This window comes from Juglans microcarpa x Juglans regia, chromosome 1S, assembly GCF_004785595.1.
Source record: "Juglans microcarpa x Juglans regia isolate MS1-56 chromosome 1S, Jm3101_v1.0, whole genome shotgun sequence".
In the NCBI taxonomy this organism is placed as follows: Eukaryota; Viridiplantae; Streptophyta; class Magnoliopsida; order Fagales; family Juglandaceae; genus Juglans; species Juglans microcarpa x Juglans regia.
In genome coordinates, this window is record NC_054595.1 from 8,169,819 (window position 1) to 8,186,434 (window position 16,616).

General features: G+C 36.0%; 1 protein-coding gene across 3 annotated transcripts; it reads right to left on the minus strand.

The window, feature by feature from the left end:
• Window positions 1-1,148: 1,148 nt before the first annotated feature.
• On the minus strand, window positions 1,149-3,448 carry LOC121246998 (pentatricopeptide repeat-containing protein At1g05600). 3 transcript variants are annotated; one of them, XM_041145330.1, is made up of 2 exons: window positions 1,501-3,448; window positions 1,149-1,395 (listed from the first exon to the last, which is right to left on the minus strand). In XM_041145330.1, the coding sequence occupies exons 1-2, from the start codon at window positions 2,751-2,753 to the stop codon at window positions 1,257-1,259; spliced, it is 1,392 nt and encodes a 463-aa protein (XP_041001264.1). In that variant the 5' UTR covers window positions 2,754-3,448; the 3' UTR covers window positions 1,149-1,256. The 3 variants fall into 3 exon arrangements, with proteins under 3 accessions (XP_041001264.1, XP_041001265.1, XP_041001263.1); XM_041145331.1 differs by having other exon boundaries at window positions 1,491-3,448; XM_041145329.1 differs by having other exon boundaries at window positions 1,149-3,448.
• Between the last annotated feature and the right edge of the window lie 13,168 nt (window positions 3,449-16,616).

A 16,616-nucleotide genomic window follows, 5' to 3' on the forward strand; every position in this document is an offset into this window, starting at 1 on the left:
ACGCCAGGCAGCCCACTGCCACAAGCCATTCCGCACTGACCAGTCCAACACAGCCACCACCGTCGTCCTCCATGGTTTGTTTTGAAGATGCATTTTCATTTCGGAGTCATCCTCACCAATAACATTAAGATTTTGCACTGATAATGCAGCCCACCTGTGGATTTCGAGTCATCTTCATTTCAGGGTGTTTGCCAAAAACAATAAATTACATTTTCAGTATACCTTTGAAGATGCATTTTTCATTTCAGAGTTGATTTTTAGTATACTCATGTACAATTGAACAATATTTTCAATAATGCAGTATTGTTTAATTAATAATGCATTTTACTTTTCAGAGAGGATATGGGCAATTTGGGTGAGGAGAGAGGGAGAGAGGACGCTCTGTTTTCAGAGGAGATGAATTTTCATTCTACTGTGTCACGCATCCACTGTTAATCCATGGGTGGGCTACGTGGCAAAATATTATTGAAGGCTGTTTTGAGGCCCTTATAAGCTTGACCGGTGAGAAGATATTCCATTTCCCATTATTACTCTTAACCATTTCATAACTCTTAACCATAGGGGATAATTTTTTTCCATAAGTAGTATTACATGTATTTACAATTTTGTGTACAAAATTCATTTTGTCAGTTTTCTTTTGAAATTCAAATTTCATAAATTTAAGCATATCAATAACTAACACGTGGAGAATTAAGTTTTTTCAAGTACAATTAGCAATTTTCTTTTCCATTATTACTCATAATTTTAAACTCTTAATCTTAAATAGGTTTTATGGAGTGTGGGACAATTTACAGAATTAAAACCCTTCCATTTTTATTTATTTATTTTTTATTTTTATCAAATATTGACTTAGGAATAGTCTAGGCGAGATACCCTGGGGTTGACCTGCTACGTTCCACCTGCATGACAAACTTCTTTTAGAAAAAAAATAGTCACTTGTTAGGGGTGATCGGGGAGGAGAAGGGTTGGGGTGTGGGGTCACTGGATTTTTTAGCCTCTATATTTTGGAATGCAATTACAATTTGCTTGCTTCAGTGGAGAATGAAAGAAATGGAGATTAGTGTATTTACTAACGTCAGTAGATCTTTTTTTTTTTTTTTTTGGCCAGGAAACGGATGACTGCCATTTACACTGGAAAATTTGCAAGATTAATGCAAATGTTTTTAATTGAAGTATCTTTTTTAGAAGATGTGTTGCAGAACAACATAGTGCTGATAAATGCTCTAACATGGACAACCAAGTGCTCATAATATAACTTAATTAAATGAGTCAAAGAACATATCAATGTCAGCCATGTTGGAGCACACAGATGCCACCAACGAGTGCCATACAGAGGATTCTGGCCGCATGCCCTGACTAATCATCTCCTCCAACCACATAACAGCTTCGTATTGCCTGCCCACAGAGCAAAGACCTTTGATAAGTACATTATAAGTGTCAGCACCAGGCCAAAATGATTTGATTAACATCTCCTCCAAAACTTGACTTGCCTCACCATACCTACTTTCACCACACAGCCCACTGATCAAAATGCTATATGTTTCCTTATCAGCAGTGCAACCCACCTGTCTGGCCATATTCTTCAAATACCCAACAGCAAGGGTTGATTTCCTTTCATCACAAAGCCCTTTCAGTACAATATTGTAAACTCTAACATTTGGTACACAATTAGCCACCACCATTTCCTTCTCAATTACCTTCAATGCTTCATCAACATTGGCTCTGCTACATACTGCTGCTATCTTTGCTTCATAAATCAAGTGTGTTGGCCTAAAGCCTCTTTCTTGCATTTCAGCGAGCACTTTGTTAGCATCACTAACCTTACCTTCATTGTACAGATCAACAGCCATAGCACTATAACCAGCCAAGCTGGGGATCCCACCTCTGATCAACGCTTCATTAATCAAATTCTTGGTGCTTTTGATATCTTCACCGGCACTGAACCGACTGAGATCAAATTGGCGAAAACATCTCTTAGGAGCCTTTAGCCCCTTCCTTAAGATCTTGCCTAGAATTTCCACAGCCTTTTCAACTTGCCCATCATCACATAGAGCTTCTAATAAGATTCTGTAGATTACAATATCCTCGCCACTACCCTTCTGAGAGATCCTCCAAAACATTGAGTACAACAAATGGGTTGCCTCATTTAGCCTTCCGTCCTCACACAATCCTTTCATTAGGATACGGTGGCTTTCCCTATTTGGGCAGCAACCTTGATAGTTCATCTCTAAAAAAATCTCTAAAGCAAGATCAGAACGATGCTTCCGGCATAGAGCTTCCATAAGCAAGTTCAAGGACGGAATCCGAGACTTCACTTCCCAACCATAAGAGCTCTCTAAGAACAGACGTGGAGCAGCTTCAAGCTTAGATTCATTCACCATTATCTGCAGAAGGGTATTGAAAGACTCTGTCTTATTCACGCAGTTGAACTGAGGAATGCTGTTAAAAAGAGAAACTGCCTCATTTGGCAATCCAGCTTTGGCATAGGTTTTGATTGCATTAACAAATACTGAATCCTTGCACTCACACGAGTCTTCTTTCATCCGCTCAATCACCTCTTTCATCTCACTTATCCAGCCTGCGTTTCCCAGGATTTCAATCATGGTGGCATAGACTGGACCATTATGACGGTAATTGGGATACTTGTGTTTGGCTTCCCTGAAGATTTGGAGCGCTGTTGATGGGTTTTTCTGATTCCGTATAATCTGAGAAAGATGCGTAGGTGTCAGAAGCCTCGGCCATCTCACATTCATGGCTACTCAGCATTCGCTACACCACTGAAACGAGTCCTCCTATGTAAGCTACTTCTGACCGGCAAAATGCAATCATCCGCACGTTATACAAGGGCCACAAATCAATGGATGCACAGTTATGATTGCATTATTTGGCCCAAAATAAATACTGACAGTTGTTTCCATGACTTCACACAGCGTTAACGCCCTCTTAGGCCAACTTTCTGTTTGGCAAAATATCAAACAGTGGACGTGCTAAAGGCTGATGCTTCCCAAACATTCACCCTGGGCATGGAACCGACGTGGACATAAACACGAGCAAAGACACTGATTGAGCGCACACCGACATGGACAAAAGCAATCCAACATTATGCTCGGAAAAACTTTAATGGAGTAACGCCAATATCACCTGCCATTAGTTCAGAACAACCCATTTCACAAGCCATTCTGGCGCAGACGCCTCCATATTATTATGCACGTTTAACTAGCAGGGAAAATTGCATCTCACTACTAAAAGGAATAACTATTTCGTGTCCTTCACAAGAACTTCGATGGTCACTTCCAAAGTGGGGCGAGATTTTTCTCGCAGCTGGGGTTCACGGACCACCGCCGCTCGGCTTTGTGGGAGATCGATTTGCTAGTCCACGGCCGAGGTTATTCTCTGTGGGAATCGATTTCAGCTCCAATAGTCCTTCGGTGTGGCGGTAAGAGTTCGCAACCACTATAGTTCTTGCTAGTTTAATGCAACCACTATAGTTTTTGCTACGTGCATTTGCCCCTTGATGTGGCCTTGTCACGTGGTGGTTACATCAGCCGTTATTAAAAAAGAGAAAAATAATATCTAAATATCATATATTCAGCTAAAATGAAATCAAAGAGGTTGGAAAGATGTCCTATAAGGAGATTTTTTTATTTCTTAAATTTCTCACCATCCAAACAGAGAGAGTAAGGAGGATAAGAGGCGAAGAATGAAAAATTCGAAACCTCTTGAATAGGAGTAAAAAAATGAACTGGTAAACAGGTCCGAATAGATGAGTTCGATCCGATTCTAAATTGGTTCGGTTCAGTATCGGTTCCTTTTTTTCAAAACCAATCAAAATCGATGTAGTTTCGATTTTCCTTTTTCTAACATCGGACCAGATCAGTTCATATAAATATATATTTTTAGTTTTTTATATGAATTTTTATATTCTATATAATTTTGATATCTAATATATATAATTATATATAAAATAATCTTGTATTATATGCTAAATTACTAATTAAAATAACATAAAAATTTAAAGTTCTCTATAAATAACTATATATTATCAGTATAGTCTATATTATTAGTAGTTACACTGATACAATATCACTATATATTATAATATATCATTATATTATATATTATAATATATCATTAAAGTCTATAATACTTTTTTTTTTTTATGTTGGGAACCTATCCAACGCAGGGCCTTTCGGACTCATTCATTCAAAGTAAACTCTAGTCCAATAAACCAGACTCTCTAAAGTTTTCCTACACGAAACTGGTTAAATCGTTGAGTTTTCATCAAGAGGTATGGTCCTAAAGGATTGTTTGCACCCATGAGATGTTGAATCTTAAACCTTAAAGGGGGTGATACCCCATGACCAAGGCCTTCATCACTTAGGCCAACCCCTTGAGTTACTATAGTCTATAATACAATTATAATATATATTATAATATTCTACAATATATTATCATTATATTATTATAAACTACAATATATATCATATTATATATGATATATATATATATATATATAATTTACCAATAAAATCGGACCGAATGAGATCGAAATCAGTAAAATCGAAAGTGCAGTATCGATTTTTCAAATTTTAAAATAAGTATATATCGATTCAGTTCTAAAATATATTCAAAACTAGATCGAGCTGGATCGATTACATTCCTACACTTGAATGCTTTTGCGTTTTTCCTTTTTATTTTTATTTTTTAATAATGGCTGACGTGACCGCCACCAAAGCCACGTCAGGGGCAAATGCATGGAAGTGGAACACCGTAAGGGGCACCCCTAGCATTTTTTTAGTTTTTTATTCAAAATCTACAGTAGCATAAGCTGGAGGATTACTTTTTATGTGAGATTTTATATCTTTCAATAGTAAACTATACATAGCCACTGCTAGAACGATTCAAAATTAATAATTATAATAAATGGTCAACATATAAAATACATTACGTATAGAAATTTTGTAGCATACATAGAGTTTGCCACATATACCGTGGAGAATGCTGCATAATACTCTTATCCTCCACTTTAGATTTGATTGAGATTGAAATTAGAATCCATCTTTCTCCTATATTCAAGCAGATTCTTTTTCCCAACACATATTTAAGAAAAAATGAAGCTCACCTGCCAAGTCCCGTACCTGTGCTTGATTTAATAACTTTGGAATTTTTGCATGCTCAGATCTCTCAATAGCCTTGAGAACATACTTAAAAGAAGTAAACAATTAAAAAAAATAAGATTCAGAGATACCTTAAGAATGTTCATCTAAGCCAGGTTCTTTCTCGGCCCAGTCTGGAATCTAGAAAACTGGATTCCGATTTCGAGTTCTGGCCTAGATCAAATTCAGGCCAAAACATGTGTTGCAAAACCCAGACTGGGTATGAAACTCGGGTTTCGGGTTTAAAACCTAGTACCCGTGTTATATATATATATATATATATATATATATATAAACCTTCGTTCTTTCGCTCTTCACTCAGCAGTCGTGCGAGTCTAAGACCTCTCTGGCTCTCTCTCTCGCCCAAATTCCAAAATCCAAACCAATCAAAACCAGAACCCTAGCTCAATCCCTCTCTCTCTCTCTCTCTCTCTCTCTCTCTCTCGCCCAAAGTCCAAACCAAAACCCTAGCTCTCTCTCTCGCCCATACGTTATGCTTTCTTTCTCTCGTCCAAACCATATCTTCTGCTCTCTCCCTCGCCCAAACAGTGTTATGTGTCCATATATGGTCCAAGGATTCACATCCTAGAAAACCGGCTTGCTAGGTGGAGGTGCCCCCAAGCTTATATGCACACATACCATTTGAATCCCAATCAATGTGGGATCATAACATATCCCCACCCTTCAAGACCAACGTCCACGTTGGTCGAGCACTATGGGAGGCTCTCACCAAACTGGGGCAACAAGGCCCGTCCCACTGGATCCATAATCGGCCACTTTGCAGGCCCAACTCGTTAAGCGAGGCAACATGGGAGCCCACAACCAGCTCTGATACCATTTGTTATGTGTCCATATATGGTCCAAGGATTCAGATCTTAGAAAACTGGCTTGCTAGGTGGAGGTGCCCCAAGTTTATATGTGCACATACCATTTAAATCCCAACCAATGTGGGAGACCATAACAAATGGAAACCCTAGCCTTCAGAGTTTCTGTCGTCCTCTCTCTCTCTCTCTCCCTGAAGCCATAGCCTTCGAGTATCTGAGGCAGTTTCTCTCTCTTGCTGGAGATTCCGACACTATATCAGAAGGCTTAAGCCCTAAAGACTTTGGGAGTGAAATGTGAATAGTGGATAAGCTGTTGCTCTTTTCTTTTTTGGAAAAAGAAAATCTTTTTAAGGTACTTAGATGTTTTCAAAGCAGATCGGTATTTTCTCAAAAGTTCCATAACTCTTTTTTCAGTTTTCACTATGTGTACTTTTATCGTGTATTGATAAGAATCGACACTGTTGTTTCGTTAAGCTCAAACAAAGGGTTTTGTTTTGATGCTGAGAGATTTGTTAGTATTTAGAAGAAATGGTTTTGTTTTCATTTATTTGTGTTTTATGCCTAGATCTAGGGTTCCTTCATTTTTTTGTTTTGATTGTTGGAGTCTGCTGGGCCTTTCCTTTTCGAGAGTGTTTTCTTATTTGTGGGTATTTTTAAAAGAAAATTTCAATTTTTTGAGTTTTGGAAATTTAAAGGAAAATTGCTATTTTTGGGTGGTTGTAGTTGGAGGCATCAACAAATCAGGAGCTGAATCAAAGCAATCCACTATTTCAACTTCCCTTGAAGATTCTTTGAAGCTTCACGCGTTGAGTTGCTGGTATTTCTCTACTCGATTTATCTTTTGTTTTTCTCGTTACCATTATGTTTTTGTTTATATGCTTGGTTCCTGGGAAAAACGAGGGGAAAGAAAATTTGTGCTTGATTGTAACTTATTATGTTGTATGCAGTTTTTTTCAAACCATGATAAGCCCAGTTGAGCTATACGCAATAACTAAATTTGATTGTTTGTTCCAGTAGTAGGTATTATTGTTTTTGCTTTTGGATTATGGTGTTTTTGAGATTTAGTGTATCTAATTGTCAACTTCACGTGCTCTAGTTTTCTTAGTTCACTTTGAGTCTTGAGGGGTAACTCAGCTGGTTCGACCTTCGATTTACTCTCCAATGGTCACCAATTCGAGTCTCCTTAAGGTCACTAGAGGTTTACCTGGTTGTTAACTTTAGGACCCCGTGGGATTAGTCGAAGTGCGCGCAAGTCTGCTGTGTAATGAGTTATTTATAGAAAATAAAATGTAGAATTTGTGAGAATGCTTTTTAGGAGTTCCTTGAATATTTTTTATTTTCTGTAATGAAGCATTCAAGTTCTAAAGTCTGTTATTTATTTTCCCAACTATTGTTCATACTGAAATTGCAGTTAAAGCTTGGGACTCAAACTTTGATCTATTACCAGAGTTAGCAAAGATCTTTCCACTTATGTCTAAAAGGATGCTGCCACTATTTGTTTGTCATTGTTCTTTTATCAAAAGAGTTATTTGTCACTGTTGCTGCATTGAAGCCAAATATGTAATTGTTGATGTAGATTTCATATCTCGCCTTCCTCTTAGTAGAGGTCTTTCTTCTTATTTTTAAGTTGCCTCAAACTTAGCGACTATTTGTTTGTCATTGCTGCCTCATTGGAGCTATATAGATTAGGGTCAACCAGTTTGCATCACTCATTGTGGTATGAGATGCTAATTTCTTTGTTGATAAGTACAATCCGGAACCCAGATTTTCGGTTTTCTAAAACCCGGGTTAATCCAGGTTCCGGCCTGGTTCATAGCCCGAATCAACCCAATTCGGGTTCCTGCTCAAATTTGAAATTCGGGTTCCAGTCCGGGTGTACCCGGATATTTGGTTCGGAACTTGGGTGAACAGTCTTAACATTAACATTACCGCATTTACTGGAAAAAAAAATAATATCTGCATTTTCTCAGCATCCAAAGAACAAAAATATTGCAATTTCGTGAATAGATATTAATTGAAATTAAGGCTTCATTTGGTTACGCAATTCAGATTAGATGAGAAGAGATGTTTTGTTGAAAGTTGAATAAAATATTGTTTTAATATATTTTTTTAATATAATTTTTGTTTTGATATTTGAAAAAGTTGAATTGTTATTATATTTTGTGTGAGAGTTTGTGAAAATTGTACTGATTATATGAGATGAAATAGTTTGATTTTGTGTAACCAAACCAACCCTAAAGATGATCATGTCCCTCAACTTCATTTCTATAAATGCATTTTCCGACAACCAAACAGAGCACAACCTCAAATACCAAAACTCGTTTACCTCAAATGATATATTTTTTTTTTATTAATAACTACTTGAGTTATAATATTTAGATTTACATTAAAAAGACTCCAATATGAGCATCCACAAATAACATATATAAAATAACAAAAAACAAAGCTTCACCGATAGAACACAATAAAGAACAATTCAAGACACTACCAACAAAATTAAAATTTTAAAAGGAGTAATAGTATAATATACCTAAGATTATGTCCTTTTAGTTAGCAGGTAGTAAAAGTTAATGAATTGAAAAATCATGACTTACAAAAATTGAGTCTTTTCTTTTAATAAAAAGGTTAGATTCCATATTCATGCAATGCATGTTGGTGTACATATTTTCTTTATTTTCTTATTTTGACTATTCTCCTCTTCGATCTAGGTACATATATAGTACTCTTGAATACATTTTGGTATCATATGAATTTTTTGTCAAAGTTAATTTTGGGCGTCTAATCAGGAGTCTGACCCAACACGTGGAATATTTAATTAAATGAGATAGAGTATAGAGTCAGAATTCGAACTCAGGACCTCTATTTTGATATCATGTAAAATTATCACTTATTCTAAAATATTAAACTGATGAGAAGATGTAGATTTTATTATTTATTTTATATTTTAAGAGAGACTAAAATGCAAGAGATTTGAAATGCATGTGCTGATTCCAATTCAAACTCATGATAAAAGATAAGACAATTATCTAAGGGTAGACTTCAAATTATAGGAGAGAAATATAATATGGACCTGAAGCTATTTTTGTCATTTATGTAGACGCTACGTACTATGGATTAAGGCTAAATAAGTGCTACTTTTCATAGAAATTGGTGGCTTTTGTATCAATTCTAGATATCTATATGCAGAGCACTATAATTTATAGCCCAAATGTCCAAGAGCTAACACGTGCGTTCTCTACATTCAAGATAAAAGTTGTCTTAGGATCATATAAAAATATTTTTTTTACCCGTTATGACTGAGAGTTGTTTAACTTCTTTTGTCAACGTGGCTCTTTGAGGTTTTTCCCTCATCAATGCCTTTGAATTAGGGTCAAAATGAGCTAAAATACTATATGCTAGATTGAAAGACAGATAGAAGGGGAAAAAGAGAGAGAAATGGTTATGGCATTTTAACATATAGTTGGCGTGCATATTCAAAACAAAGCCAAACAAACAATTAAGCTAAATAAATAACTGAGACAAGCAAACAATTGAGCCAACCCAACTGGAAGAAAAGAAAATGGCATTTGGCGCCTACGAAGCTTTGTGTTTCAAAGTGGGTGCTTTAGTTTTTTTTTTTTTTTTTTTTGGGTCGCATAAAGTCTACTTGAAAGTGCGTGTCCTCAGTTTCAAGCAATTTTTTCATTGATTATGTATCCAATCGGTTGGAGACTATTGAGCCCAAAATGCACCCCAAAAAATAAATGCCCAGTCAGGCCGGTCAAACCAACCCACCAGAACAAATACTGCAGAGACTTAGCCAGGCTAATGGTCCAAGACTCCAAGGGCCTGCCATTCGGCAGGAAGACGAGACCACAAAGGTCAGCAAAGTCGAAAAGTCTTCTGGTAACCTGAATCTCAGACCCACCCCCATTAGGGAGAATCTGCCAAGATTCCCAATGGGTAGGTTCAATTAAATGTGGTAAGGCGTTCGTCTGTGAAGGGCTTGTGAGACGTGCACGTCTGCATCGAAGTGGTGGGGTTTCATCTAAATCCTTAAAAAGGCACACCGTATTAAATGTGCAAATATGCCTGCTCGGGAGAACGAGCCCCGGGTGGGCCGAAATGGCCCGAGACTCCAATGGAATTACTGCATTAAATGCGCAAATATGTCCACTTGGGAGAATGAGCCCCGGGCAGGCCAAAATGACCCCAGACTCCAAAAGAGTTACCGCATTAAATACAATGACATGCCTCCTCTGAAAAAAGGTAAACCATCGGACTAGTGAGCAATAGTAGAGGAGAACCTTCCCAGAGGGAACAAGGGATACAAAAAAGTGAAGAAGGGAAAGTCTAGAGGTATGTTGACTACAACTTATCGTTTACTCGTCCTCCAACATTCCACATTATAGTTATTCCAATCGGCTCTAAATTAAGCATCGAAGATATTCCCCTGTCGGAGAAGTCGTGCTAGCTTTATCGGTCTCAGGTGTGAATAGGTGGGCAGTACGAAGCGAACGCAATTGTGAGGGTGTGAAACATGTCTTTAACAGAGACAATTCCAATTTCCATATTCTAAAATATTTCTGAATTGGGGTTGAGTAATGAGGTAGTTGTCATATGTACTAGAAACTACATGTGCTGGATTTCTTCAATTTCTCCATTGCCAGTACTCTAAAATATTTATAATTTGAGAATATTTCTTATGCTGTGACATAAGAATGTAAAAGAAAACAACTCCAATGAGAAGAACTTACCCTGAAACTTAGAGTCACCATTCATATAATAGAGGCATGTGAGATTTGAACTGTTTCAAAATTCGAGCATCTAATTTGAAACTTAAATCACATCGCAACTTGTTTAAAAATGGAAAGAAATGAGCCAACAAAAATGTGCCTTGTCTCACTTCGTTTGGTGGAGATTTAATGCATAATTGACAAATATGGCATGAAAGCCAAATATGGCTAAGCAATTGGTCCTTCTAGGCGTGCTATATTCTCAATGACCATTTTAATTTATCAAGTAATCATTCAATCGGATACATCAATTTATACTATACCGGTTCAGTAAGTAAATCCTCATGGAAAAGATGGTCGATATGTATTTCCAAAAGTATATAATATTAAATGGACATCACGTTTCATCTTCTATAACGAAACCACATTCAATGTTCTAATGCAAAAAGACAGCGACATTGTCCATTCCAACATACATGATGAGAGCTGCTTCAAACTCCCTGGAACCCTATGTACTGAGATGGAAAATCTGATGGCAAAATTCTAGTGGGTCAAAAGAAGGATGAGAACATAATTCAATGGGTGAGTTGGAAGAAGATGTGTGAGTCAAAAATAAATGGAGGGATGGGGTTCAAGGACTTCCAGACTCTCAATCTGGCTCTACTAGCAAAGCAGGGATGGAGGATCTTAAAAGAAGACACTACTTTGCTGCATAAAGTTTTTAAGGCTAAGTATTTCCCAAATACCAGTTTCAATGATTCATCATTAGGCGCAGCCCCTTCTTATGTATGGAGAGGTATATGGGAGGCCAAAAAGAGTTTGATGCAAGGTTGTAGGTGGAAAGTGGGGGATGGGAAATCTATTAACATTTAGACAAATTTATGGCTGCCAGATCATAAACTTAAACCAAATAATTCCACTGTACCCACAGCTCAAGATAATGCAACAGTGGCAAGCCTTATTGATGATGCCACAAAGTGGTGGGATGTGGATAAAGTCAGAAGGATCTTACCACCTCGAGAAGTAGCGGAAGTTTTGAAGATTTTGATCAGCTCTGAAAGTAGACCAGATTATCTCATATGGGAACATGAAAAAAATGGGATTTATAGTGTCAAGAGTGCATATAGATTTTTTCATTCGCTTGGATAACCCAGGCAGGTAGGCTAAAGTTCAAATGCTGTGGAATACAGAAAGCTATGGAAGTGGATATGAAAAATGAAGGTACCAAGTAGAGTGAAACTGTTTGCTTGGAGGGCCTGTAAATATGGGCTTCCAACTCTGAAGAATTTAATGCATCCAAAAGTAATTATATAGGCTTCTTACAAGTGGTGTAATAATAAGGAGGATGTGAATCATGCACTCCTTTACTGCCCTTCTATAAGAGATTGTTGGTGACAACTGTTTAGTTATTTGTGGGCATCTGAAGAGAAAGCAGACTTTGTACACATTGCAAAGCAGGTTATGCTCAGGGGGAGTAGTGAAGATGTGGAGAAGTTTTTTCTTATAGCTTGGGGTATGTGGTATAGAAGGAATAAAAAAATGTTTGAAGATAAAACATTACATTTTGGGCAAGTTGTAGAGTATGCTCTGTCCTTATCTCAAGCACATAAGGAAGCTCAAGAATGTCAAAAGCAAAAAAAGTTGTCAAGCTACAGGTAGCTGCCCCCTCCTTCAAGGGCGTTGAAACTGAATGTTGATTGAGCTATATTTCATGATCAATGTAGAGCAGGAGTGGGGATTATTTTAAGAGATGATAGGGGGGTCATCTTATCTGCTAGTAAAAATGAAAATGAGGTGAATGATCTAATGGAGATTGAATTGATTGCTATATTGAGAGGTTTACAATTGAGCATCCCTTTGGGCATACATGAACTACTCATTGAAAGTGATTCCCTTCTTATGGTTAATGAGTTACTTGCTGATGGAAACTCAATGTCTTTGTTGGGCAATTGGTTTATGAGATAAAGAATATGATGTAGTTGATCCTGAAATGCACAATACAACATAATGGACGTATGGCTAATGAAGCAGCTCACAAAATGTCAAAACATGCCTGGAATCTTGATGACTTGTTAGTTTGGTGAGATTCATATCCTGACTGTATTTCACAAATTATTTGGCTGATTCTATGATGTAAGTGTGGTTGTTTTGAATAAATGAGTTCTTGATATATATATATAAAGGCTCCCAATTCTGTCAAGACATGCATTCTTGATAAATGATCCACAGATCCCAATTGCTAACAAAAGTTGCAAAAGGATAAGAAAATCATGGCTTTTGAAGCATATTATCTTCCAATCATGAGTTTGCACACATCTAAACAAGTTTGAGGGATATCCGCATGGTAACTTGCTCATCAACTACTACCAATTTTTTCCTTTAACTAGTGGATGGTGTATACCTTGCAAGGGGCATCAAACTGAATTTACATATTTTTGCAAGTTCATCTCCCTCCTTATACACTTTTTTTTGAAATTTTTATGTGAGTTCGTTGTATCATTTGTTTTTCCTTCATTTGACATAAAATGTATTCAACACATTATCATATATATTTTTTTAAATATGTATAATATTGAGACTCTCATATAAATTCAACATTATCAGTACGACAACTCAATGAATATGTTTTTTTTTATCCAGTTCAATTATATTGTTTGTTGCTTCCTCATTCTTCCCTATAGATCTTTGTCAAGAAAATTCTCTTGCATCTCAAATAACTAGGCAAGAACATCTTGCCCAAACAACTCCAAATGAAATAACCTCCATTCAACTTTCCCATCAACCATTATTTGATTTTCATGCATTTATAATCAACTGGTAAATTACAATGCTAACTCATAAAACATAATTTCCTATCATACATCAGCCACTCAAATTAAGTCTTTTTATTACATGTAGGGCATGCCAATTTATTTTTTGTGCTCCCTCCAGATAAATTTCTATAAGCAAAAGAGCCATTTAATGTCCAACAAAATAACATGCATCTTGAATGAAATTGATAACATATCATATGTACAGACACCATTTTCCAACAATTCTTTCAATTTTGCATTAGAATGGTTCAAAAATGATATGTATATTATTCTGTATGATTTGTGCCTCAAACTAAGTGAACCCGATAAAAAATGGGGATCCTTCAGGCACTCCAAGGTGACTAGTTGTATGACATTATTACTATAGCTAAAGTATTATAAGAAGTACTCGTATCCAATTCCATCTCATGAGCCTAAAACGTGTCATTTTTTTTCTTATTTGTAAAATTTAAAATGAAAATGAAAATTATTTTTTAATATCTTTTATTAAAAAAATTAAAAATTAAAAAACAAATTATAGTTTGTGGGAGGGAAGACCTTCCCACCGGCGGTCAAACCATTAAAGTGATTGAATGGTGGTTGAATCTATCCACCCATGCTATGGCCATACTTAACCACCACGGGGTAGCAGAACGTGGCCGACCACCCTTGATGGCCTGAACTTAGCCACCACGTGGTGGCCACCGGTGGGGAAGGGAGGACTCCCCTCCCACAAAAATTGAGTTTTTTTAATTTTTTTATTCTTATTTTTTAATTAAAAATTATTTTTTATTTTCATCTTAGATTTTGAAAAGCAATTTTGATACTTGGCAGCTTACAAGTTGACACGTGGGATCCATTAACTGAGATGAACGGAAAATATGACGAAGGGATTTGATCCAAATTATTTAATACCACATGGGGTTAATCCTTAAAAAAATCACAGGGGCTAATCGCAAATGGGCATAAGCATAGGTGGTTTATGACCAAATTTTCGTAAATACTAAAATAAAAATAGCCCTATTGTATTGGGCGAACAACTTGCCCAATTCACTAAGTGGTCGGTCTGAGTAGAAAGTTAAAATAAAAATCGGGGTGGGATGCGGGTATGATATCCCCCTATAAATACAAAACCAATCGATTTTTCATCTTATCCTCTCATCTTCTTCAGCCGCATCTCACTCCTTCTCTTCCTTTCCTTATCCTCGACCTCTTTCTCGTCTTGTATTCATCTCTTTTTCTTTTTCTTTTTCTTCTTCATCTTATGGGGGCAGAAAGGGTTGCAATCCGCCTATATATGGCGGGTAGCAGCCCTAGTTGTAATGGGTATATATACATATGTAAACACTATAGGTGGATCTCTCATTCAATTATACAATAAGTTGTATAGTATTATAAATATGAAAAGTACTTTTTTTTTGGAATCAAAAGAACCTCATATATTTCATCTTTCAATAGTAAACCCAGTACAATTTCAATCCTTTGAAACTTGTAAAAGAATAAAATCTGGACATTCATCTATCCATATCTGTTATTGTTCTAAAACTAATGCATTTTTGGCTAACAAATGGGCTACCCCATTTCCTTCTCTTCTTATATACTGCACCTTCCATGCACTTCTTCCTTTCAATACTGTTTTGATATCCTCAATGATGTGGCCTCTAGCAGACAAGTCATCTTCTTCATTGTTAATAGCTTTCACTACTACTTGAGCATCCCCTTAAAAAATGACTCTATTGATACCCAGATCATTACATAAATCTATAGCATACCTCAATGCTACAGTTTTTGCCATAACATAATCAAGAACTGGAAGTTTTTTGTAGCAAGCATAGGCCAACACTTCATGACCATTTTCATTTCTAAAAACAACTCCTAGGCCGATGTTTTGTTTGTTGAGAGAAGCATTCAAATTTGCCTTAATCCACAGCTGACTGCCACTACTATATGTGATAAGTACTAATATGATATACGTACACTATAAAGATATTAAACATTGTAACTATAATATATTGATAGCATATACAGTATTCGTGTTTGCTTCATGTTAATTTTGGTTAGTGTTGGGTCCTTGAATGAAGCCTTTTATTTTAGGGTGCGGCTACTATGCCACCCCATCTTGACCGCTGGGCGTAATTTATTTTTTTTTCTCTTTTTTCTTTTCACATTTTTTTAACATATTTAATTATATTTAAAAAATAAAAAAAATACATCAATAGATTTAAAATCATTTTCTTAATTATTAAGTAAAAATAAAATAAAATAAAATAAATAAATTTTGACCAGCGGTCAAATAGAGGTATCAAAATAAGTGGACATAGTAGTGTTTTTCTTTATTTTATGCATGTCGATCGTCACAACTCATGTGACCGAGGTGACATGCTTATCTTTTGCAAGTGTTGGTTCCTCATTCTATTTTCTAACTTCTTTTGATTAACCAATATCTTCGAAATCATGGTTGATTTGGCAAAGCCAGAGCGTCGCACATTGCATGTAAACCTTGCTACCCTTCACCTACCCACATGCTTTGAAAATTTATTACTGTGGCTTGATTCAAATTATGCAAGCACGCAACAAATTTGTATAGGCTCATTTTTGAACTCCAAACATGAACTTGGATCCAACATTGATTGGGAGGAAAACACTTTTACCGGTTGTAATGTTTTCAATAGGACTTTAATTGTATTTCTAACTGGTTCTTTTGGAGTATGGTCCAATTTATATTACTTATATTTTCCTTTGGAGCTTTACACGATCAAATGCCATGCACGTCAGTATTTTCTGTTAAAACACTAACATAATCATGATGGAGGGAGTACCATTTTAAAATTTAGCCATAACTATAAGATCAGCTAGATCTAAGCTTTTTAAATCAAATATACTAATTTTGAAAAAGTGAAAATATCAACAACGGGAACAGTATTTTCTGTTTAAATTATGAAAAATGCTATTTTATCCATTCATTTTGACACTTTATGTATTTAAATTTTTTTTTAATTCTTTTCTTTACTTAATAGTTAAAGAAGTTATTATTAATGTATTGATATATTTTTATATTTTTTAAAAATGTTTTAAAATGATAAAAAAAAATCTGAATAAAAAAATTGAAAAAAAATAAAAAAATATATA